Source organism: Stenella coeruleoalba (assembly GCF_951394435.1).
Source record: "Stenella coeruleoalba genome assembly, chromosome: 16".
In the NCBI taxonomy this organism is placed as follows: domain Eukaryota; kingdom Metazoa; phylum Chordata; class Mammalia; order Artiodactyla; family Delphinidae; genus Stenella; species Stenella coeruleoalba.
The window spans coordinates 30,027,597-30,050,775 of record NC_137162.1 but is presented as its reverse complement, the minus strand read 5'-3'; the positions used below and the strand labels follow the sequence as shown (position 1 = coordinate 30,050,775).

The 23,179-nt window shown below is 50.6% G+C and overlaps 1 protein-coding gene across 3 annotated transcripts; it reads left to right on the top strand.

Annotated features, from left to right (window-relative positions):
- Nucleotides 1–634: 634 nt before the first annotated feature.
- Nucleotides 635–23,179, top strand: ZFYVE27 (zinc finger FYVE-type containing 27). 3 transcript variants are annotated; one of them, XM_079899570.1, is made up of 12 exons: nt 635–882; nt 2,610–2,807; nt 5,545–5,615; nt 7,185–7,371; nt 9,874–9,969; nt 11,194–11,306; nt 12,041–12,186; nt 13,451–13,522; nt 15,518–15,662; nt 19,952–19,998; nt 20,336–20,417; nt 21,467–23,179. In XM_079899570.1, exons 2-12 carry the CDS (start codon nt 2,611–2,613, stop codon nt 21,520–21,522), a joined length of 1,212 nt encoding a protein of 403 aa, XP_079755696.1. In that variant the 5' UTR covers nt 635–882; nt 2,610; the 3' UTR covers nt 21,523–23,179. The 3 variants fall into 3 exon arrangements, with proteins under 3 accessions (XP_079755696.1, XP_079755695.1, XP_079755694.1); XM_079899569.1 differs by having other exon boundaries at nt 21,458–23,179; XM_079899568.1 differs by lacking the exon at nt 21,467–23,179 and adding an exon at nt 21,042–21,370.

Below are 23,179 nucleotides of genomic sequence, written 5' to 3'. Positions count from 1 at the left end.
CTAGCTGAGAGACACTGAAGTTCCTTGACAAATCTCAGATTCCTCATCTGTGAAATGGCGATAACCCTAATAGCGTTGTTGGAGGAGGACTAGCTAAGATAATGCCTACAGAGAGCTTAGTCCAGTGCCTGGCGCCTGGTAAGCCCTCCGTAAATAAATGTTAGTGTTATTATTATTAATGCAAAGGCATCGGATGCATGCTTTAAGGGCGATTAACCGGGCAACACAGTGAGAAGTGGGTTGAATTGGGAAGAGCTTGCCCAGGACCCTGTACACAGTAGCTACTCAGGAAACGCTGAACGGAATTGCATTCTCTGCTAGGCATCGGGCAAGCAGGGATATGGTTTCTGCCTTTTGTAAGCTCACGGTCCCCAGGGGGTGAGGTAAGTGCCAAATTTGGTGAGGGGAGGATGCAGACGTAAATTCTTCAGATTAGCTTCTCTCCAACTGTTCCCTGCCGGAATCCAAAACGACGCGGGGACAGCGAGGGGTGGGGTTCCCTAAACTCCCAGGGTTTAGCGAACCGCCGTCGGGTAGGACTACAGCTGAGCCCAGGATCCTGGCTGAGGAAGAAAAGGCGCGCAGGCGTAGTGCGGACGAGGGCGCTCACCTGTCCTAGAGCGGGCGGAGCTGAACCCGGGAGTCGGGCGGGAGGCGGGGCGGGAGCGATGACGTCAAGGGCACGCCGCCGCCGAGCAGTCGCGTCCCGGAAGCGAGGGCGGGGGAGGCGGCGGAGGTTCTCAGTACTGCGACTTCAGAGAGGCCTTGGGAAGAGGCGCGTCGTGGTGGGGCGGGCCTGAGGAAACGCGCCGGGGTCCGGTGGCCCTATCAGTGCCTCCTGGCCGTCCCCGCCCCTTCCCCACCGTCGCAGCGACCGCTTAGGTGAGGTGCCACCCCCACCCCACTCTGGTGTGTCCGCCGACTGTGCGGAGTTGGGCGCCAGAACGCCGCGGGGGCCGCCACCTGCTGGCCCAGCGACCTTGGGTGTGGTCTTCTGTGGTTTGGGTCTCAGGGCCCCGTCCGGCTCCCTGGGCTGCAGGGGTGATGGTCCGGCCTCTGCCGGCGCAGACCTGCTTCACCCCTTCCTGGGCGCTTACTTCGCGCCCGCCTTGGGTCCTTTCATCCTAGCTCCTCCTGAGGGGGTCTCGGGTTCCTGGTGGCCCCTTTGTTACCCTCCCCTTCAAACACCCTCCTCCCCCCGTCGTCCCAGATCGCAGCCCCTTGCCTGGAACTGGCTTTTGTTGCTGTGGGCCAAGGGTCTACCTCCTTGTTTACTGCTTAGCGTTTGGGTCGGACTTTGAAATTAGGAGAGACGGTGAGAGTTTTGTGGCTATCCCCATCAGAGAAGAGAGGAGGGAATGGGGTTTTATGGAAGGTGGTGACTGCCCCGTAGGGTTCAAGGGGAAAAAGGGGTGGGTAATGGGCAGGGATGGTTCAGGAGGTTGTTGGGAACAGAAGGGAGAGGGAAAGCTTAGAGCATGCAGCAGGGTGGAAGAAAGCTCTGGGGTCCTGGAGGGTGGGCAATTAATTCACTCACTCAGCGAGCATTTATTACATTCCCATTGTGTGCGGAAACAGTGGTGAATGGAAGATGTAGTCTTTGACCTGCTGGAACTCAAAGTTAAGAGGGGCAGACTGGCAAGAAAGAAGGGAGTTTTGCTTGGTGTGATAAATGCTGTTAGGGTACTGAGTACATGATCCTTTGGGAGCATTGGGGAGGGTCTCCCAGTCCAGACTGGAGTTGTTGGCAAAGACTTCTCAGAGCAAGGGAGTGCTGTTTAAGCCGATACCTGAGTGATGAGTAGGAATTAACTAAGTAAAGAGTGGGAGAAAAATATTTCAGGACATCGTTTCACTTGAGACCCCAGGCTGCCTCTCACCAGCAACCATGTGTGCTTGGTCTTCATGGTTTATACTCTTGATGGGTCTGTGGGGAAAAGAACATTAGATGGAGAGTCAGAAGAGCAGGATTTTATACAGTTGACGCTTGAACAACGCAGGGGTTAGGAGCGCTGACCCTCTGTGAAGTCAAAAATTGGAGTATGACTTACAGTACGCCCTCCCTCCACGCGGTCCCTCCGTATCCGCCGTTGGGCATCCGAGGATTCAACCAACTGCAGATTGTGTAGAACTGTCGTATTTACTGTTGGAAAAAATCTGCATATAAGTGGAACCGTGAAGTTCAAACCCATGTTGTTCAAGGGTCAGCTCTATCTGGGTCATTCACTTCACCTTGCTGAATGTGTCTTCCTCTGTGAAATAGGCTTTCCACCTGTAGCCCTGCCTACCTCATAGGTTTATTATGGCATCACATGAAATCATGCAAGTGGGGCTTCCCTGGTGGCGCAGTGGTTGAGAGTCCGCCTGCCGACGCAGGGGACATGGGTTCGTGCCCCGGTCCGGGAAGATCCCACATGCCGCGGAGCGGCTGGGACCGTGAGCCGTGGCCGCTGAGCCTGTGTGTCCGGAGCCTGTGCTCCGCAACGGGAGAGGCCACAGCAGTGAGAGGCCCGCGTACCACACACACAAAAAAAATAATAATAATGCAAGTGGAAGTGTGTTGGGCATTGGAAGTGCAATGCAAATGTCAGGGATTCTTATGGTTACAGGATGCAGACCTCAGAGCGAGAGGGGTGTGGGCCAGAGGTGAGCCCCAGCATGGTCCCCGAGGCTCCCCTGGAGTCTCCAACTGCTCCTGCCAAGTCCCCGGCGTTTGATCTTTTCAACTTGGTTCTGTCCTACAAGAGGCTGGAGATCTACCTGGAACCTCTGAAGGATGCAGGTGATGGTGTCCGGTATTTGCTCAGGTACAGATTTTATTTAGGGTTGCTCTAACCTGCTGGGCCTTCTGCCTTCCTGCTTTGTAATTGCACTGGCCACTCAGGCAATGGCTGGGTTATCCTTTCTGCGCTGGTGAGGAGCAGTTCTGGGAGGTACTTTGGGCCTCTGGGTTTATTCTAGACCCTGTGTCTCAGGCCCAACCCAGGAGAGGCAGGCACTGGGAACCATCTGGCCTTTCACCAGGGTTTCTTCTTTGTGGCTGAGTAAGCTCATACCTGAGGACTGCTAGCTAGCCTTGACCATTGGGCCTTTTATATCCAGAGCAGGCTTTTTTCCCCCTTCTCTCCCAACATTAGCATAATTCATATTAAAATTAGGATGCAAATAGCTATGAATAAGCAGATACTATTTTCACTAATCCTTTAGGATTATGGCTCTCAAAAGTTTTTGTTCCTGTTCTACTTTGATTTTCATCCTTGGTAATTTTCTTTTTTCTCCTTTCAGCTCACTTTATTTCTTATGCTAAAGTATTTAAAATTATAGATATATACCACTCTGCTCCCTAAACACATTATTTAGTTTGTCTCTAAATAATAATGACTTTTTTAAAAAAAATAAGGTAACATCATACCTAACACAATTAACAATGATTCCTTGTTGTCACCCTATACCCAGTTCATATTCAGATTTTCTCAGATGGTGTAAGGAGGGGCTCGCTTTGTAATCCCACCATGACCAACTAGCTGAAATGAATCGTGGTCTTCCTTAGGGGAGTGTGTGGGCTCTGGAAAGCACGGGGCTGTGCTCTCTGGCGTTTTCTACTGTGTGTGTGTGTGCACGTGCGCGCATGCACCTGTGCATGCAAACGTATGTGTGTATGTATATACATGTGTTTGTATGTATGTGTGTTTTGCCTTTTCGTGGCAAAGCACAAAAGTTAAATATATCCTGCCCTTCTCCTTTTCCAGCACTGGTCTCTTAGTGCTTCTTGGCACTAATGTATTAGGATTTTTCCATTTTATGAAATTAGAAATCTGAGGATGTGGTGGGATTGACTAAGCTGGATGGAGGAGGAGCATCGGGACTCAGAAGCCCCCAGGAGCTTATGGTCTGCGAGCCGCTGGGAGATGGAGCGCTGGTCTGTGAAAGTGGCTGTCAGATTAGTTTGTGTGTTTGGTTGTTCTTTTCTTAGTAAAGAGGATTCGACTTTGCAGAGGGATCTAATCTTGAGCTTCTATGAGGTCTGAAGCCTGGAGCTACAGTAGATTTTTAAAAGACTTCTCTCTTCTGGGATCAGCTACTCCGGTAGGTGGGTCTCCATGACCAAAGTGTCGGTAAAGACAGATAGAATGGGAGAGGCTGGGAATTCCCTCGCGGTCCAGTGGTTAGGACCCTGCACTTCTACTGTAGGAGGCGCAGGTTCGATCCCTGGTCGGGGAACTAAGATCCCACATGCCACGTGGCATGGCCAAAAAATAAACAAACAGATCTTTAAAAAAAAAAGAGAGAGAGAGAGAGGCTTTAAAATGAAAGCGATATCAGTGGCTGTGTGCTATTTTTATTTCTGAGATGGGATTGGCCTTAGACCTGACTTAATTTGCTTTTACCCTGGTAGCAGCCGCTAGATGGGTCTGAGGCCTAATTAGGGTGGTGTAGTTGGAGTGTATGGAATTTTAAGACAAAAGCAGAGAGAGGTCATTTCACTCCCTTACTCATAACTCTTGTTAAAAAAAAAAGCACCCCATAAATTAGTTAACCTCATTTAGTAACTGTGAAATATCCCAATTAGAGCAAAAGAAAATGCATTGAAGTTCTGAATACATTGCATCTTACCTGTTGATTTTTCTATTTGACTCTCTCCTCTGAGGGCCCACCTTATATCCACTGACACTGCTCTTTAGAATATAGGTGTCAGTGGCTTCGTGATTACGTCTGTGCTCCCTTTACCCTGTTAAATGTCCTTTATCAAGGACTAAGCCAGCACCGTTGCTCGTCTTCAGCAACCTGTCTCTGATTTTCTTTCCTCCGTCTTTGGGGGCTTCTGCTTGGCATTTGGTGGTGGTGGGAGCTGGGTCTGTGTTTGCTTCTAAAAGTTCCAGTTCACTTTGGGTGTGTTTGCTGAGGGAATGCCAACCCTGGTTTTGTCTTCATTTTTTATATGTTGAAATGAAACCTTTATTATTTTCTTTCCTTTGGAATTAATGTATGTTTAAAACAAACTCTCAAAATCACAGAAATAAGAGAAAGTCGCAAATAAGGTCAAAGAAATCCTTTACATTTTGTTCTCTCGGTTTCCATATTAGATGAGTCTTGTGCAGTAAGCATGTGTTCTTATGAAATTGTAAAAAAAAGAATACGTTACATATCAACTCTGTCTCAGTAAATACAAAGAATAAAGGAAAACTCTTAAAGAAGAATGTCATCGGCACCTCTTAAAGAGAATAGAACCTTACAAAACACAGGTTAAACAGGGTTATAACATTAACAGATCATTTCATAAATTCTTCCTCCTCCTGGGAAAAGGTTCTACAGGTCTTCTGGTTCTGAGAGGATGCCCTTTCTCACCCCGGGGCCTGAAGTGTGGCCTCAGCTCCTCTCCCGGTCGCCTGTCCAAGTGAGAGACCCACTTTTCATTTCTCCCTGACCCTCTGAGCTCTAGGGCCTCCTCTTCCTCCTGGTTTTGAAGACCCGCCTGTGTGCCCGTCTCCCCTTCCTGGCTGGAGGGGCAGCTGTCTTCAGTGACCAGGACTCTCTGTGTTGTAGGTGGCAGACACCATTGTGTTCCTTGCTGACCTGCCTGGGCCTCAACATCTTGTTCCTCACCTTGAATGAGGGTAAGAACCAGGGGCCAGGGGTTTTTTGTGAATGGATGTGGGGAGGAATTCTGAGAAGCGGCCCATGTGAGGGAGCCGCCTGTGTCGCCATGGAGTTGGCCTCCCTCTGTGTCTGCTCGATGTCAGAACACAGGCTCCTGAGAGACCCACCCTGGGCTAGAATCCTGGCCGGGCCACTGGTGTGACCTCAGAAGTTCTTTAACCTGTTCATTAAGGCCTAATTTTCCTCATCTCTGAAGGGAGGATGGTAACAGTGCTTTCCTCAGAGGGTCGTTGTGAGGAATGAGATAATCTATGTATAACACTTAACACAGTTCCTGACACGGAATAAGCAGTCAGTACATTATAGCTGTTATTATTATTTCCTTCTGGACTGAATGCTGATGCATTAACCTTTTCCCATTTTGGTTTCTGGGGTCATTTGGGGACATGACATGGGGTGAAGGTACTAGGAAGGTGAGCTGATCAGGGATTTTTGCCACATCTGTTGATTTTCTCTGGCTCAGCAAGTGAGCCTGGCCGGGGCTGCTGGGCAGTCACCAGTGGTGAGGGGTCTGTGGCATGAAGCCTTTGAGGTTGATGTGTGGACGGGTGGGTAGCTGGTGGGGTCCTGGATAGTGCTGTCTCCTGGGGACCTTTTCTGACAAGGTATGCTGGGACCCAGCCCTTTTACTCGGAACTGGCAGATGGCTGCAGAAAAAGCCAAACCCCTCAAGGGAAATGAGTGAAGGGCCTGGGGCAGAAGTTCTGAGGAGCTGAGTCCTTTCTTCATGCTTGTTCTATTGAATTCACATTTCTCAAGTGTCTCCTTTGCCTCCTGTGGTTTCAATGGGTTGAAAATAAACCCGTTTCACATAAAACCTCATCTTCTATGTCTTAGTAGGACTCTTCTTTGTCTGATTGAAACTCAGATATCCTTCCCAGGCTGTTAGATTTTTCTAAATATATTTCCAAAGTAAATCAGTTCAGATGACAGATGTTTAACAAGCATTTACTCAGTGCCCAGTGCTCTGTTCGCTTGCTTTGGGGGGTACCATGTTAACATGGAAGAAGTTCCTTCTTTGGATTTTCTTTTAGCCTCACCATTGCTCGATCCACAGTGGTCTGTGGTATCCTAAACTCCAAAGGAAGGCTTCCAATCTGCCCTAGTGGCCCAAAGATCAGACTGTCAGTCATTGGGAGCTCCCAGCGGCCAGACTCCAGGCACGAGCCACCTGCTGTGTGCTGTGTGCTAGTGTAGTGATTTTTAATATTTTAAAAAAAGGGTCTGGGCTACAGCAGTGACCAGATGGGGGAAAGTCCCAGCTCTTAGGAGCCTACATTCACAGAGGAGCCAACGACCGTATGTGTAATCTGCCATGCGGTGATAAGTTCTATGAAGAAAACTAAAACTGGGTTAAGGGGCTGGAGGCCGTGGGGGGGCGGGGGTTCTGTTTCATACTGGGTGGTTGGGGGAGGTCTTTTGGGCAGAGACCTGGAGCAGGTGAGGGAGCGAGCACGTGAACATCTGGGTGGGCGGAGGCTCCTGGTCCTGCTATCTGCTTATCTGCAGTGTTTTTGCTCCCATAGGTGCATGGTACTCAGTGGGTGCCCTGATGATTTCCGTGCCCGCCCTGCTGGGCTACCTTCAGGAAGTCTGCCGGGCACGGCTGCCCGAGTCTGAGCTGATGCGGAGGAAGTATCATAGCGTGAGGCAGGAGGACCTTCAGAGAGTTCGCCTGTCTCGCCCTGAGGCCGTAGCTGAGGTGAAGAGCTTGTGAGTATGGAAGGGGCCAGGGAGGTGAGGGACAGTGACAGTACCAGCTGCCACCACACTGAGTGCTTGCTGGGCACCAGACATCGTAGTGGGCAAACCATGGATGTTATTTCATCTTTTTTTTTTTTTTTTGCGGTACATGGGCCTCTCACTGTTGTGGCCTCTCCCGTTGCGGAGCACAGGCTCCAGACACGCAGGCTCAGCGGCCATGGCTCACGGGCCTAGCAGCTCCGCGGCATGTGGGATCCTCCTGGACTGGGGCACGCACCTGTGTCCCCTGCATTGGCAGGCGGACTCTCAACCACTGCGCCACCAGGGAAGCCCCTCCTTTCATCTTTTTAACAGTTCTGGGAGGTAGCTAGTATGATTGTCCTCCATTTATGGATGAGGAAAAAGGCAATTGACCAAGCTGGGATGGGAATCCAGATCTAGCTGATTTCACAGTTTAGGGTCTTGACTGAACGCACGCACACACACACACACACACACACACACACACACGAGCCACTGCCTGGGTTCAAATCTCAGTTCTGCCATTTAATTGCTGTGACATTGGGCAAGTTACTCAGGTTCCTCATCTGTTAAATGGGATAATTATAGGCTTACCTCATAGGTGGTTGTGACAATTAAATGAGTGTCTGGTACCCAGGAAGTCATCATCACTATGCTATGGAGGAACTTCCCGAAATGTCACAGAGCTGGTACTTCTGAGGAAGCACCTTACGACTGACTGTTGGATAACATTAACCATAACAACTTCAGTGGCTCTCTTGAAATACAGCAGGGGTTCTCATCCCTCCCTGGGCAGCAAAGGCCTCTGTGGAGCTCCAAAGGAAACTTATAAACCAGTGGAGGGCTGGGCCCCACCCCAGAAATTCTGAGTCAGTTATCTGGAGTGGGGCCTGGGTATCTGCAGTTTTTCAGAAAACGTTTTCATTTTGAAATGATTTTAAACTTACAGAAGATTTCCAAGAATAGTACAAAGAACTCCCACATGCCCTTTACCCGGATAGAACAATTATTAACATTTTGCCACATTGGCTTCATCTATCTTTCTACACTAAGACATTATTTTTTTTCTTTCTGAACGATTTGAAAGTAAGTTACAAACATCTTGCCTATTTACCCCAAATACTTCAGCATGCATTTTCTAAGAACAAGGATATTCTCTTCTATTTCCAAAGTCCTGTAATCAAAATTAGGAAATTTAACATTGATAACATTAGCATTAGTACTATTATCTAATAGTTGTTCATGATCAAATTTTGCCATTTGTATTAATAAGGTCTTTTATATAAGTTTCTCCTGATCTAGGCTCCAATCCAGACTCGTGGATGACATTTAGTTTTTATGTCTCTTTAGTCTCCTATGAACTGGAATAGTTCCTTGGTCTTTGTTTCTCATGACTTGACATTTTAAAATAGAACATGTTTATTATTTTGTAGAATTTCTCTGCATTTGTGGTAGTTTGGTTCCTCATGATTAGATTCAGGTTCTGCATTTTTGGCAGAAATGTGACAAGTGACATTGTCGTTGTATCATATCAAGAGGTACATGATGTCACTGTCTGTTATGGGAGATACTAACTTTGGTCACCTTGGTGCAGGTTTCTCCACTGTAAAGTGACGATTCATTTTACCCTCTGGAGTTAGTAATCTGAGGGGGGATACTTTGAGACTTTGTAAATACTTGTTCCTCATCAAATATACACCCACTACATTGAAATCCATTGATAGGTCTTACTTTCATCAATTTATTACTATGATGGTTGCAAAGGTGATTTTCTTTGTTTGTTCTTTTTTCTTTTTTTGCAAAGGTGATTTTCTAATTGTCATTATTACCTGACATTCTATAAGAAAGAGCTTTTCCTTATTATCAATATGAACGTAGGAATTTTAAATTTTATTCAGTGGGTTCTAATTTATTATTGTCATTGTTAATTTTGATCTCAGTCCTAGATTTGTCAATGGAGCTCTTTTGAACTGGCCCCTGTGTTCTTTCAATGTGTCCCCATCATTTTTGAGTGCTTCCTTATTCTGTGGTACAACAGAATGTTCACATTCATCTTGCACATTCCCTGCCCTGTTCTAAAATCAGCCATTTCTCCGAGGAGCGCTTCAGAAACCAAGATCTGGGTTCTCATTTCACAAGCATGTGCTCTTTGCTTTTGGGGGGCATCCATTTAAAACAACTCTTCATGTCAGTCTACCTTACATCCCAGGTGGAGACACATTGCTCTACATCCTGCCATTTATCCTCACAGCTCCAGTGCATCTGGGAGGTGGGTACCCTGCTCCTCCTATTATAGAGGAAAACTGCATCCTTGGAAAAGTTAAGTAGCCAGCCCAACATCAACATCTAGGAAGAGACCAAAGCAGGAACCTTGGCAAGGGTTCAAAAGAGGGGGCTGAAGTGTACGAAGTTTCCCCAAACTCTCTGATCCCTCTGGGTGAGGCAGGGCGTATAGCTTGCACAAGCCCCCTCCCTATGTTGTGTCTGCAGCTTGATCCAGCTGGAGGCCTTCCTGAGCCGCCTGTGCTGCACTTGTGAAGCCGTCTACCGCGTGCTGCACTGGGAGAACCCCACCGTGTCCTCACAGTGAGTGCCCGTCCGCTCCCACCACCGCTGCCCTGAGGACCCCAGGCAAAGCCAGATGCCTCGAGAGGGCTCCTGTTGCCCTAGCTCAGGGGAAAAGAGCCCACTAGGCTCTTGTGTGCAGACCTGTATGTAGGCTTGTGGGCTTGAATGCGCTGCTTTTGTTCAGACACCTTCTTTTAGGTGCGGTCATAATATTTTAATAATAGAAAAATAACTCACCATGGAATCTCCCACCCTGATACAGAAGCCAGTCTCATGTTTGGATTGCCTTGTAGAGTTTGTCACATGCAAATGCTCTCTATAGCTCATAGTGTATGTGAGAACCCGTTTTTTTTTTTCACTTATTGTTATCATATAACTGGTTTTCCATGTTGCTACATAGCTTTTGGAATTACTTGTAATACAACATTAATATAGATGGTGATTATACTATACTTTATGGAACCATTCTGTGATATATTTAGTCAGTTTCTACTTTTGGTTACTAACCCTGTAGTGCACATTTTTATGGGTATAGTTTTAATCTTTCGAAATTTTTTTTTTCTTAGAATACTAGGATGGAACTATTGAATCAAATGAAATGAATGTTTTTAAGGCTCTTTGTATATGAATAATAATGACAACTAATACTTGTTTAGCCTTCCCCTGGTGCCAGGCACTGTGCTCAAGGCTTTCCATGGTACTGTCTCACTCTTGGTAGTAACCCTATGAGGAAGGTGCTATTTCAGTCCTCATTTTTTTGGGCCGCACCACTCCACATGGGGAATCTTAGTTTCCCGACCAGGAATCGAACCCATGCCCCCTGCGTTGGAAGCACGTATTCTCAACCACTGGACCACCAGGGAAGACTTAATCCTCATTTTACATGTGAAGGAAGTAACACTCAGAGAGCCAAGGGACTTGCATAAGGTCACACAGCAAGAAGTGGCAGAGCGGGATTCAGATCCAAGTCTGTCTTATTCTAGACTTCAGAGTCTAGATCCTGAGGAGAGATGTGTGTTGGACCAGTTTAGGCGGCCCCGCCCGTGTCAGTTGTGACCTGTTGGTGGTTGTAAATCCTTCCTCCTCACTTTACTTTCCAGTTGTTTGATTAGCAGATCTTGTCAGCTTATTAACTGTTCCCATAGCTGTTTGTTGCCCAGACCCCCATGTGGGTGTACCCTGAACCAGTTTCCTTCTGATCTTACGAATTTCTTATCCTGTGGTTCCTCTCTGTCGATCCAGGTTCTATGGGGCTCTTCTGGGCACGGTTTGCATGCTGTATCTGCTGCCGCTGTGCTGGGTCCTTGCCCTTTTAAACAGCACACTCTTTCTGGGAAATGTGGAGTTCTTCCGAGGTAAGCCCTGAAGAACCTGACAGAGATGGGACCCGGCTCTGAGGGCTGGTTAGGCTCTCCTTTATCTCTACGGCTGATCATCTGTTTGCTGTGCCTTCCACAAGGGGGCAGCACCACACTAGGGTCCTCCCTTGGAGAGTGGTGGACTCTGCCTCTCAGATGTTCAGTGGGATACAGGGGAGGCTGCTACTAGGGGTCCCTTTCCCTTCCCCAGACAGATGAATCACTGCTCACGTGACATGGTGGCTTCTGGGAGACGAGGGAGGGATGTTTTCCCAGTGTTGCCATCCACCTCCCAGGATGCAGCCCCCCAGGAATTGCTGCCTCATCTCTGTGATCCCAGAGTACCTGTCTGCCGTCTGGCTTCGAAAGCACTGAAACAGTCTGGAGAGGCCTTGAGCCGTAGAAGCCTGGGCCTGTGCATATGTTGGGGTGATTGCTATACTTGTTTTCCTCCCTGTGGTTGGAAATTAATTATAGAAGCCATGATTTATCAGGCACTTACTACATTTAATCTCTCTTTAACAATCTCATGGGGTAGGTATTGGTACATCTGTCTTGTTTATGAGGCTTGGGTTAGGTGACTTGTTCAGAGTTATGAGGGCGACTGTTTCCTGCTGCCGAGAGGGGGTGCTGGAGGAGGCGGCCAGCTGGCTGCAGTAGTGGGTACCCCCAGAGCACTGCTCATTCCATCCTGATTCTGCCTCCCACCCTGTTCTCCTTGCTCTGGGTAGTGGTGTCTGAGTATAGGGCATCTCTGCAGCGGCGGATGAACCCCAAGCAGGAAGAGAGTGCCTTTGAGAGCCCGCCACCGTCGGATGCCGGGGGGAAGGGCGCTCTGCCGGACTGCACACCTGCACCTGCGCCCACGCCCACAGAGGTGAGTGCCCCTAACCACCCAGGCAGAGCCTGCTGCGGGCGGGCTGCCCAGCCTCCCTATTACCAGCTTGTTCATACCAAATAACTCCTGGGCTGGCCTCTAGTTCCTGCTCCTTCCCAGGCCCATCTCCTCTGAAGTGCTTAATGGTAATGACATAGTTAACTAGTAACAAGAGCTACGCTGTGCTTTATTGAGTGTTTACTCTGCTGTTCCAAGTACTTTATAGACGTTAACCCCAGGAGGTGTAGGTTATTTCTGAGAATGAGATTATTCTCCTTTGTAGAAGAGAAGGCTGAGGCACAGAGTGGTTGTCCAGGGGCACTGGGCCCAGGACTCAGATCCATGCCCTGTGGGTCTAGAGCCTGTGCTCTCAACCACAGTGCTCTCCAGCCACTGTACGTCCTTTTGTGGCCTTGGTCCCATCTCCCTGTCCTGCTAGGTTACAGACTGCTCTCTTTCCCCTGACTTCTTCCTTTCTGGCAGTTGTGTCATTTCCTCTGAGGTGTGAACCGTTGTTTTTCTTTTCTTTTTCTTTTTTTTTTTTTTAAATTAATTAATTAATTTTTTGGTTGTGTTGGGTCTTCGTTGCTGTGCGCGGGCTTTCTCTAGTCGTGGCGAGCAACTCTCTGTTGCGGTGCGCGGGCTTCTCATTGCGGTGGCTTCTCTTTCTTGCAAAGCACAGGCTCCAGGCATGCGGGCTGCAGGAGTTGTGGCATGCAGGCTCAGTGGTTATGGTGCATGGGCTCTAGAGTGCAGGCTCAGCAGTTGTGGCACACGGGCTCAGTTGCTCTGCGGCATGTGGGATCTTCCCGGACCAGGGCTTGAACCCATGTTCCCTGAATTGGCAGGCGGATTCCTAACCACTGTGCCACCAGGGAAGTCCCTCTTTTTTTTTTTTTAATAATTTTTTTATTTTAAAATTTTTGACTGTGTTGGGTCTTCGTTGCTGTGCGCAGGCTTTCTCTACTTGCGGTGAGCGGGGGCTACTCTTTGTTGCGGTGTGCGGGCTTCTCATTGCAGTGGCTTCTCGTTGCAGAGCATGGACTCTAGGCGCGCAGGCTCAGTAGCTGTGGCTCGCGGGCTCTAGAGCGCAGGCTCAGTAGTTGCAGCCCTGCATTGGCAGGCGGATTCTTAACCAGTACGCCATCAGGGGAGTCCCTTGAACCATTGTTTTGAGAAATCTGGATGCTGGCTCCGGGGAGGTGGCCCTACCTTTGGGGCAGGGCTGCCATCTCTCTGACTGTAATAGAGTCTCTCTCCCCAGGACCTCACGCCAGGCAGTGTGGAGGAGGCTGAGGAGGCCGAGCCTGACGAGGAGTTTAAAGATGCAATTGAGGTGGGTGGCCTTCCCCGGCACCCTCAGCTGACCAGGTCAGAAGTTGGGTGGTCCTGGAGCCATGTAGCTTCTCACATTCCAACTCTGGGTTTTTAAAGTTTTCTTATGTCCAAGTGAGAAGCTGAAACTTGCTCTGAGCTAAAACTCACTGGTTCAAAGGGTGCCACTGAACCTCCACCCATCCTTTTGCTGACCTAGCATCTGTCCTGGGTGCCCAGGGCAGGGATGGCTCTGGAAGACTCTGGAAAACGCCCTGCTGGGGGAGTGGGTCATTTACTGCCTTGGCTGGGCTGTGGGCTTGGTGCCTTAGATGTGGGGAAGGCAGATGTGGAGGAGGGCACTGCTGGGGTCTCTGCCTGCTCTTCTGAAGGATGAGGGCTGTAAGATGTCCCTTTGACGGGTGAGGATGGGACATTGGAGAAAGCAGTTGCATGGCCAAGTGCTAAGGCAGAGAGTTAGACAGTCTTCCTGGTTTTAGGACAGTGGTTCACACTCGTAGTTTGCAGAAGTGTTTTATTTGGCATGAGACTCTTTAAAATAATTTTTTGAGCCAATATTTAAAAATGGAGAGATTGCGGTGGAAACTCTAGATTTTCAGTTTTTCTAGAAGCTCGGAAGCTCTGAGAGCCCTGAGTCTGCAGCAGTCAATGTAGCCGAGGAGTGGCTGTCTCCTTTAGAGCAGTCACACAGTCCTCACCACTTCCCGTCCTCCCCGGTCACCGAGTCCTAGTGGCAGTTGCCATTTATTGTCACGTTTGCACTATGGCGTTTCTTTTTTTTTAAATATATATTTTAAAATTTTATTTTATTTATTCTTTTTTTTTGGTTGTATTGGGTCCTCGCCGCTGTGCATGGGCCCTCTCCAGCCGAAGCAAGCGGGGACCGTTCCTCACCGCGGTGCACGGACCTCTCACTGCGGTGCACGGACCTCTCGCCGTGGTGGCCTCTCCCGTTGCAGAGCATGGGCTCTAGGCACACGGCCCCCAGCAGTTGCGGCACGTGGGCTCAGTAGTTGTGGTTCACGGGTTCCAGAGCGCAGGCTCAGTAGTTGTGGTGCACGGGCTCAGTTGCTCCGCGGCACGTGGGATCCTCCCAGACCAGGGCTCGAACCCGTGTCCCCTGCGTTGGCAGGCGGACTCCCAACCACTGTGACACCAGGGAAGCCCTATGGCTTTTCTTATAGTTGGAAATCACTTCTCTTCATGTCTCTTTGTAAAGTGGGGGATACAAGAAATGGAGGTTTTGTGAGTTTTCACCAGGCCTATGATTTACACCCAGCCCGCTTTACTATTATTACATTAGCCTCGTCCATGTGGGCATTTACATTTTCAGCTGCTAAGATTTCTCTAAGACTTGAAGCGGCTGTGGACTCTGAGTCTTGGTGGTGGTGGTAGGGAATATATATAGCAGGGGCTTTCAAGCAGGTTTGTTCATGACCTAGAGTAAGGAACACATTTTACATCTTGACCCAGTTCACACTTATGTCTGTGAAATATGAAAAACTTAAATAAAACGAGTTTCCTGAAAAATACATTGTAAGGGATATTTTCTTTCCTGTTCAATTCTGTTCTATTAAGATAATGACCAAATTAATTTCACCCAGTTTGAAAAACAGTAATACACAGCTTCCCCCAAGCTTATTTGATGTTGGGGTCCTTTTATAGGGGCCTCTGTTAACGTCACCCTTTGGGACGTGCTCAGACAAACTCAGCATAGCACTTATGTTCTTCCTTTCCTTTGGGGGCCCCCCTCCCAGCAGCTTCCTTCTTGCTATCTTCTCTCTGTTTTCTCTCCTTCTCCCCTGCACCTTGGGAGGCAGGAGACCCACTTGGTGGTGCTGGTAAGTAGCAGCCTTGGTGAGGTGGGCAGGGGCTGGCGGGATGGGGGGAAGGGTGGCTGAGCCGGTGGTCGCCACGCCTCTCGGGGTCCGCCATGCACGCAGATCCCGGAGCCCTGCCACAAGGTGGGCAGAACTGGAAGCAGCTTTTCCCACAGGAGGATGACGAGGGGGCCCCGTGCCCGGCAGAGGATGAGCTGGCCCTGCAGGACAACGGGTTCCTGAGCAAGAACGAGGTGCTGCGCAACAAGGTGTCGAGGCTCACGGAGCGGCTTCGCAAGCGGTACCCGACCAACAACTTCGGTACGGCCCAGGGGAGGGCTGGTTGGGGGCGCCCCGGCCGTGGGGCCAGAGGTGCTGGGTTACGAGGAGAGCAAGGAGTAAAGCTGTGTCCACAGGACCCTGGGGAGGTAGCACATGCACAGAGGGACTGAGAGGGAGGGAACGTGGGTTCCTTCTTGTGTCTCTGTCCTTATTAAATTTTGAGGGAAGATGAGGAATTCAGTTCCAGAAGCACCACTCCGGGACTGCAGAGAGGTGTGGTCCTGAGGCAGGCAGAGCTGTGGTGGGCAGTGGAGTATAACGGCTGGGAACTGAGTGTGGAATCTGAGCGCCTGGTGCAAACTCCAGCGCTGCTGGATGTCCTTGAGCAAATTATTTAACTTCCCCTTGCCTCAGTTTCCCCTTTGTAAAAGGTGGATAATATAAGTTCTTACCTCACAGGGTCGTTGTAGGTCTCAAACGAGATAATGCTCATAAAGTGCTGGCACGTTCACAGTAAGTGCTTTGTAAGGGGCGCTGTTAACGTGAAAGGCCCTGGTCCATCCCGCAGGTGCCTAGGAGCCTGTCTGGATCTTTCCAGTCCGACTGGAAGCAAGTTGAAGGAAACAGTGCCTTCCTCTGGGGATGATGGAGCCCTGATGTTTCTTCTCCCCAGCCAAGCTGGTAGATTGGCTAGTCCTTATTTTACTGGGCATGGAGGTGCACCCAGGAAGGTAGCTTTGGAGAAGGGCGGACTTGACTGTTAGCACAGCTCGGAGACCTGGCTCTGATCAGGAGAGTGGGAGTCGAGCCGAGCCATTGTGATGAAGTTATAGCTGAAGCCTGGGGAGCCGGTGACTTGGGAGTCACCCTGGTCCTGACGCAGAACTTGCTTCTGCCTGCTGTCAGCTGACAGGAGGAGGACGGTCTGGCTGCGCTGTCGGTTCTGGTGGGAGTGAGTTCCGGGTGCTGCGCCCTGGGAGAAGCCGCTGGGGTTTATCTTGAGGCGTTTGACCCCGGGCGCTCAGGGCCTACCTTCCTGCCCCTGCAGCAGCCAGGGCAGTTGTTTCCTGAGCGTTAGACCTCCTGGACATGCTGTTTCTTTCTGCTCTGTGAACGTCCCCAGTCATTCAAGATCCCTTCCTTTTATTTGTGATGATCGCTGACTGCTGCCGAGTGCTCTGTGTTCAGTGCGCTTTCACGTACACTGTCTCATTTAGTCCTTAGAAGCAGCCAGGTTCTGGAAGTCCCAAGTGACATTACACAAGACTTAATACTCTTGTTCTGGCAAATTATACTTTTATATCTATGAATTGTAAGTAAAGCCCCTTAGATGTTCCCATTTGGTGGGTGAGTAACCTGAGGTTGAAAAGAGTGATTTGCCCAGAGTCTTCAGCCAGTACATGGTCGAGCTGTGTCTCAAATCCAGGTCATCTGATTTGACTCCCATGTTCTTTCTTTTTTAAATTTATTTAATTTATTTATTTTTGGCTGCGTTGGGTCTTCGTTGCTGCACACAGGCTTTCTCTAGTTGCGGCGAGCAGGGGCTACTCTTCGTTGGGGTGCGTGTGCTTCTCATTGTGGTGGCTTCTCTCGTTGCGGAGCACGGGCTCTAGGCGCGTGGGCTTTAGTAGTTGTGGCGCATGGGCTTAGTTGCTCCGCGGCATGTGGGATCTTCCCGGACCAGGGCTCGAACCCGTGTCCCGTGCATTGGCAGGCGGATTCTTAGCCACTGTGCCACCAAGGAAGTCCCCATGTTCTTTCTAGCTCATCATCCTCCCTTTGCCCTGTGTCTGAAGTGCCCTGGTTTTATGCCTATCCTGTTTCTGTATTTGGCTTTTGGTTCAGATAATGCCAACCAGGATAGGTGAAGGCTTGTCAGGTTCCCACGAGGATGGCAAAGGCAGAAAGTGCTTCTTTTCCTAAGCCCCCCTTAGCCCTCCATTCTTCAAGACTGCTTGCTGTCCCTCCCTTGAGATATTCTTAAGCTCTGGGCTGTGAGGGCAAGTGTAGCAGCTCTGTCTTGGGTCTGCCTCCCACAGGCCGGGGTGAGTGAGCTGCTTTGGGGGCCGTTCCATTCTGGCTGCAAGTGGATGAAGGGGATGCACGGGAGGAATGAGGGCAGGCTGCTCACGAGCTCCTCCGTGAACTCCGAGTGGGAGAGTCCTAGTGGGAAGGTCCCCTCTACCCTGGAGGCTCCGTGACCATTGCCTTGGCAGGTCTGTGTGGTCTTAGGCTCCTTCCTGCTCTCTCTGCCCCCGTGGCATCTTCACATGGTGAGTCAGGACCTTGGCTGAAAACGAGCAGGAAGAGTTGGTCGGTGTTGGAAGGGATCGGGGTGCCCTCCTCCTCCGCATGCCTACCTGAGATGGCATCGGCACACAGAGCCCTCCCTGGCTCCAGGTCTGTGCGTGGTACAGGGCTGTTTCACTAGACCACGTGGCTGTCTTGGGGCGATTGGCCCTGGTACTCCATCCAGTTGAGAGGGGCCAGGGTGTCAGTCTTTGAGCAGCTCCTTTCCCCTGTCCCATGCCCCTTGCTAAGGAGAGCCGGAGGTGGGCTGCCTTGACCTAATTTGTAGTGTGGGGGACAGAGTCTTGGAGCAGCCTGTTTCCTGGGTTGGCATTACCAGCCAGCGGGGCGCTATGCTCTTCTCTCTTTTCCTCTGCCAGGGTCACGGGCTGGCTGACAGCAACAGCAACAGCATCTGCCTTAAGCCCATTGTTTTCAGGTTTCTCCGGCTCCAGCTAGGGTCCCCTCTCCTTGAATGCCGGGAGTGTCCTTTAGCAAGAGCTGCAGGGGATTCTGGCTGGATAGAGGAAGGGACCACATCGCTTTGGGCCTTTGTGTGAAGGTGAGGCCTGGTGCTGTGTACCTGGCCAGACAGATGGTCCAGGAGGCCCAGCAGTGCGCCCTGAAGCTGATAATTCCTCTGGTTAGATCACAGGAGGCCTTTAGACCCCAAGTCTGGAAACCTCCTTCAGTAATCTTGTCCCCTCTCAGGTTTTTCTAGGACCCTAGCCGGCTCTCTTCTGGGCCCACAGCCCTTGGTTGGCCTCTCTGGTCCCCTTTTGTTAGCCACCCTCCTGCCTAGTGTGGACCCCTGCCTTTTCTCCCCTGGCTCACTGCCCCCCATCTGCATGGAGATTTCTGTGTTGAACTATAGTCAGTATTCGTGGCGGCAGCCCTTGCACCTTTCCTTGTTCTCATAAGTTTTTGCTTCTGCTTCTGGAGCTCATTGAAGTCATAAGGGCCCAGTGTGGCTTTTCCTCTCCTCCTCCATCCTTTTGATTTTTTTCACTCACCTGCATGTGCCCCCTTCATCAGACTGTGTCCTTGTTGCAGCCCACCTTTTCCTTCTTTAATTTTCCTGGAAGCAGGGGTGGGTGGTGAGCACAGCTTCTATTAAGCCCCTTTGCCTTGATGTCACCTTGAAAAGAATGGTCGGGGGAATTCCTTGGTGGTTCAGTGGTTAGGGTTCCGCTCTTCCACTGCAGAGGGCATGGGTTTGATCCCTGTTCGGGGAACTAGGATCCTGCATGCTGTGTGGCGTGGCCAGAAAAGAAAAAAAAAAAAAAGATTGGTCCCCTCTTCCCCATCTTTCATCTCTTCTTACACCCCCCTTGCCTCCTTCCAACAGTTTTCTAAGCTGCTACTGGCTTCTCTGCTGGAAACCGTGTCTGAAACCTTATCGATTCGTTGTGTCTGGTGGTTTAGGCAGGATCTCTTTCCCAGCTGTATATCGCCCCATCCGTCCACCACTCTTAGTGCCTGCACCTCTTGCCCTGTGCATCTTTTTGGAAGGTGCCTGGTTCTGAGCTTCTCTCCTGGAATCTTCAGATGACAGAAAGCAGGAGTCTGGTGTTTTAGGAGGCATTTCTCTCTTTAGCTGTGGGCAGAGTACTTGTAAGGAGACACTTTGGAAAGGGTTGTGTCAGGCAGGTTTCCTTAGAGATCATTGGAGCCACCTTCTCTGAGGGATGCCTGTTGTCAAGTCCCTGCCAACGTGGTGTGATTTCCAGGGGGTAGATTCTGCTGGATGCTCTGCGATTTGGGCTGGCCCTACAGGTGGGGGGTCTCTAAGCCCCAGGTGGGAGCAGGGGCAGCAGCAGTGTATAGTCTGGGACATCGATTCTCGGTGGCCTTCGGTTTTTCCTTCTTAGTTTGAATCCCTCCTTCTGGCTCTGGATCTGGACTTTGCACTCTGCTCCCAGCCAAGGAGTCTGGGCTGGGCTGGCGCCCTGAGTGTCCCCATTTAGAAGAGTCAGGAGAAGGCGAGAGTTGCAAGGCCTGGGCTGGGTCAAAGCTGAGCTGCTGCCTCTGTTTCTCAGGGAGCTGTACGGGCTGCTCGGCCACCTTCTCAGTGCTGAAGAAGAGGGTAAGTCTTCTCGAGGGTGTGTTTGCTGGGGACTTGGGACGAGATGTAGGGGAGTAGCTCGAGGTCACAGATGAAGTCTGACTGCTTGGGCCACATTGGGCCTGAGGTCTGGTGTGAGGTTTGCTCAAATGAGTGGGTCTCCGGAGCCCTGCCCCTGTGCCCATGCCTTCACCAGCCTTCTCGTGGGATGTCCCATCTGGTTTCAGTCCTGACCCGCTCGGGCACCTCCCCACTCCCATAGTTGTCCCAGGTTCTCTGGGTGGGGCCAGCTGGTGGAAAGGAGCTCCAGGTGCCCGGGGGCAGGCGATCCAAGACTGACCCTGGCTCTTGTCTGCAGCGGAACTGCAGTAACTGTGGAAACAGCTTCTGCTCTCGGTGCTGCTCCTTCAAGGTACCCAGGTCCTCCATGGGGGCCACAGGTGAGTGGTGCAGGCTGGGGGTCCGGGCAGCGGGAGGGCGCGCCTGCCTCCCACCTCCTCTGGGGGCTGCTGTGTGTGGGCAGGGAGCCAGGGGTCAGTGAGAGGTCCAGGGAACTCGGGATCTCCTCCATCTCCCTTTAACAAAGGAAAAACGAAAACATTTGATGCGCGGACAGGAGTATATATATATAAAACGCACCTGAATCGTGAAGCGCAGTAAGGACTACCTCCCACCGCTCACTAAAGTTAGAAAATAGAGCACGAGCAGCACCACCAAGCCTCCCAGCGCCACGCCCGCCTTCCCCAGGCAGACCACCTCCTGAATTTCATTCTTTCTCATGGCCTTGGTAATGCTTTTAACTAAAAAAAAAAAAAAAATTTCTTTTCCTTCTATAAAAGCTATACCTACTCATTGTAAACAAAACAAAAAGCCAAAGAAAGGAAAACAATCTCTCCCAGAGAGAACTGTTAGGCGTGGACCCTTCCCGGTCATTAATGCCGTCACACACGGGATAAATACATATGCATGTTCTAAACAAAATGGGGGCATGTATTCCATACTGCTTTGCACTGCGTTACAATGTTAAATGGAGTGTCCTTTTTTCATTCTTCTGGTCATGCTAGTAACATACGCTTATTCTAGAAGATTTGGGAATTACAGAAGAAGAAGGAAGAGAAAAATAATCTTGTAATCTTACCACCCAGAGATAATAACCACTGTTAAAACATTCTGGAAAATTTTTTTCTGGTATTTTATTTAAAAAACATTTTTAAAGGTATTCTTTTGGTGCTAAAATAATTTCTAATGCATAGAACATCTGGGTGAGGCCTGCTGTTGGTATGGTCACCCCCAAAGCCCCCAGTTCCCATGGAAAGAGAATTCTCTGAGGGCAGGCTGGTGAGCTGGGACAGCGAGCTTGTAGGCTGGGCGATGGGTGGTCTGTGTGGGGATTCGGGGAGTGGGGAGGAGGTTCTAGTGTTTGGGGCCATGGGCCAGAGGGCACGAGGAAGCGTCTCACCAAGTTCTTCCTCCTTTTCAGCCCCTGAAGCCCAGAGAGAGACTGTGTTTGTGTGTGCCTCGTGTAACCAGACTTTGAGCAAGTGAGAAGAGGGCCCAGGGTCCAAGTGGGCGCCTGTCCCTGGGGCCAGCAGTAGACCCCACTCTCCCCACCCTTAGCCCCATGTGGCATGTGCTGGGCAAATGTGGCCTGAATGCTAGGTAGGCTTCCCCTTCCTGCCCTTGCTGACTCCAGCCAGGTTCTGGAGCTGTTCTCCACTCCTACGGATGGCCAGTAGTGGTTGCTCTCAAACAAGGACTGGAGTGTTTGCCCTGCTCTGCTCTGGGCTGTTAGTGGACTCAGGGTTAGGCAGGGAATGTAAGTTAGAGGGCAGCAGTGAGCCAGGCCTGGTCTCACCTGGGATCAGGGTGTCCCTGCAGGCCTGGGAATTCTAGAAGACTGGAGGTCAGAGATTGGGAAAAGAGATTCTTCCCCTGCTGGGTATTGGGCCAAGCCCTTGCCCTTTGAGAGCCTGCAGAGGGCTTGCACGTGTCCCAATTCTGTTCGAATGTCCCTTCAGGCATCAGGACCTCATCATTTCCCCACCAGAGGGTGTGGTGAGGGCTATCAAGACCAAAAGTACTTCTAGAAACAGGGTTGAAGTTCCCAAATTCCCCCAGAGGAGGACGTGTCTAGGAGGGCCTGGTAGAATCCTTCAGTGTTAAGCAGAGCAAAACGGGCACCCCAGCAGCTCAGAGGGCCTCAGCCCCACCTTGCAGGGACCTTGACTTACAGAATCTCAGCACACATGTTATTCTGGTCTTTTCAGCTCTGCCCGGTAGATGCTGGGCACTCAGATCACTCCTGCTTCCTGTGTTCAGAGCCTTGGGCACCCCTTCTCTGGCCTAGAGCTACAATTCCCCTCCCTGGCCCCTTGTCCCATGGAGTGTGAGACCAGGAAGCAGAGCAGAGGTCCTGAAGCCCTCAACCTTTGGGGGCCTGAGAAGTGTAGGATCTCGCTGGGCTGGGTCTCAGATTCCAGGGCTGTTCTCCAGCAGGACAGCAGTTATGGGAGAAGGCCACTTGGGGTCCCTATCCCCTCTCCAACAATTTCACATTCACTCTGGGCTTCTAGGGGCACAGTGTCTCTCCCGAAGCCATGAGCAGGCTCAGGCACCCCTTCCCTCCCCAGGAGCTTCCCTGCCTTTTGAAGTATTTATTTATTTATTGCATGGTTCCCGGGAACATGTGGCACAAGGAATGGGATAAAGAGGACGGGGGCTTCTCCTACCCTAGGATGCTTCCCTGAACTCATGGGCTGCCTGGGACTCAGAACCCTGGGAGGCGGAGATGTTTCTATACCCTAAGCAGGGACACAAGGTGGCAGGTTGGGGAGACAAGGATCATCCTAGGCCAGCTTTCCCTCCAGGCCAACCAGTCTAGGAGCCAGGGGACTTCTCCAGGCCAAGTGGGGCAAGTCCCTGGGGAACCAGGCGGGCTTTGGTAGACCGCTTTCCTTGGGCTCCTGTGGAGATATGAGAGTTAAGGGTCCCCCTTCCTCGGGTCCTGTGGAGATATGAGAGTTAAGTGCTTGTGCTTTACTTACACTGGAGAGGAACTAAAAGGATGTCTGTGTATATGGAGAATTGTCAATAAAAAGGCCTCAAGCTTCCTATGTTTTTGTCCTGGTCCTTGCATGCCCCCTCTCCCTGAGGCTGGAGAGCCAGGTCCCCCCCAGCACTGGCTGAGTTTGCAGGCCTGGGC

Bases quoted from the DNA above. Each gene is read 5' to 3' on its own strand.
- ZFYVE27 (XM_079899568.1), top strand. From the start codon at position 2,611: ATGCAGACCTCAGAGCGAGAGGGGTGTGGGCCAGAGGTGAGCCCCAGC. The intron at 2,808-5,544 runs GTACAGATTTTA...TCTGTGTTGTAG, and splicing joins GGTGTCCGGTATTTGCTCAG to GTGGCAGACACCATTGTGTT. The intron at 9,970-11,193 runs GTGAGTGCCCGT...CTGTCGATCCAG, and splicing joins AACCCCACCGTGTCCTCACA to GTTCTATGGGGCTCTTCTGG.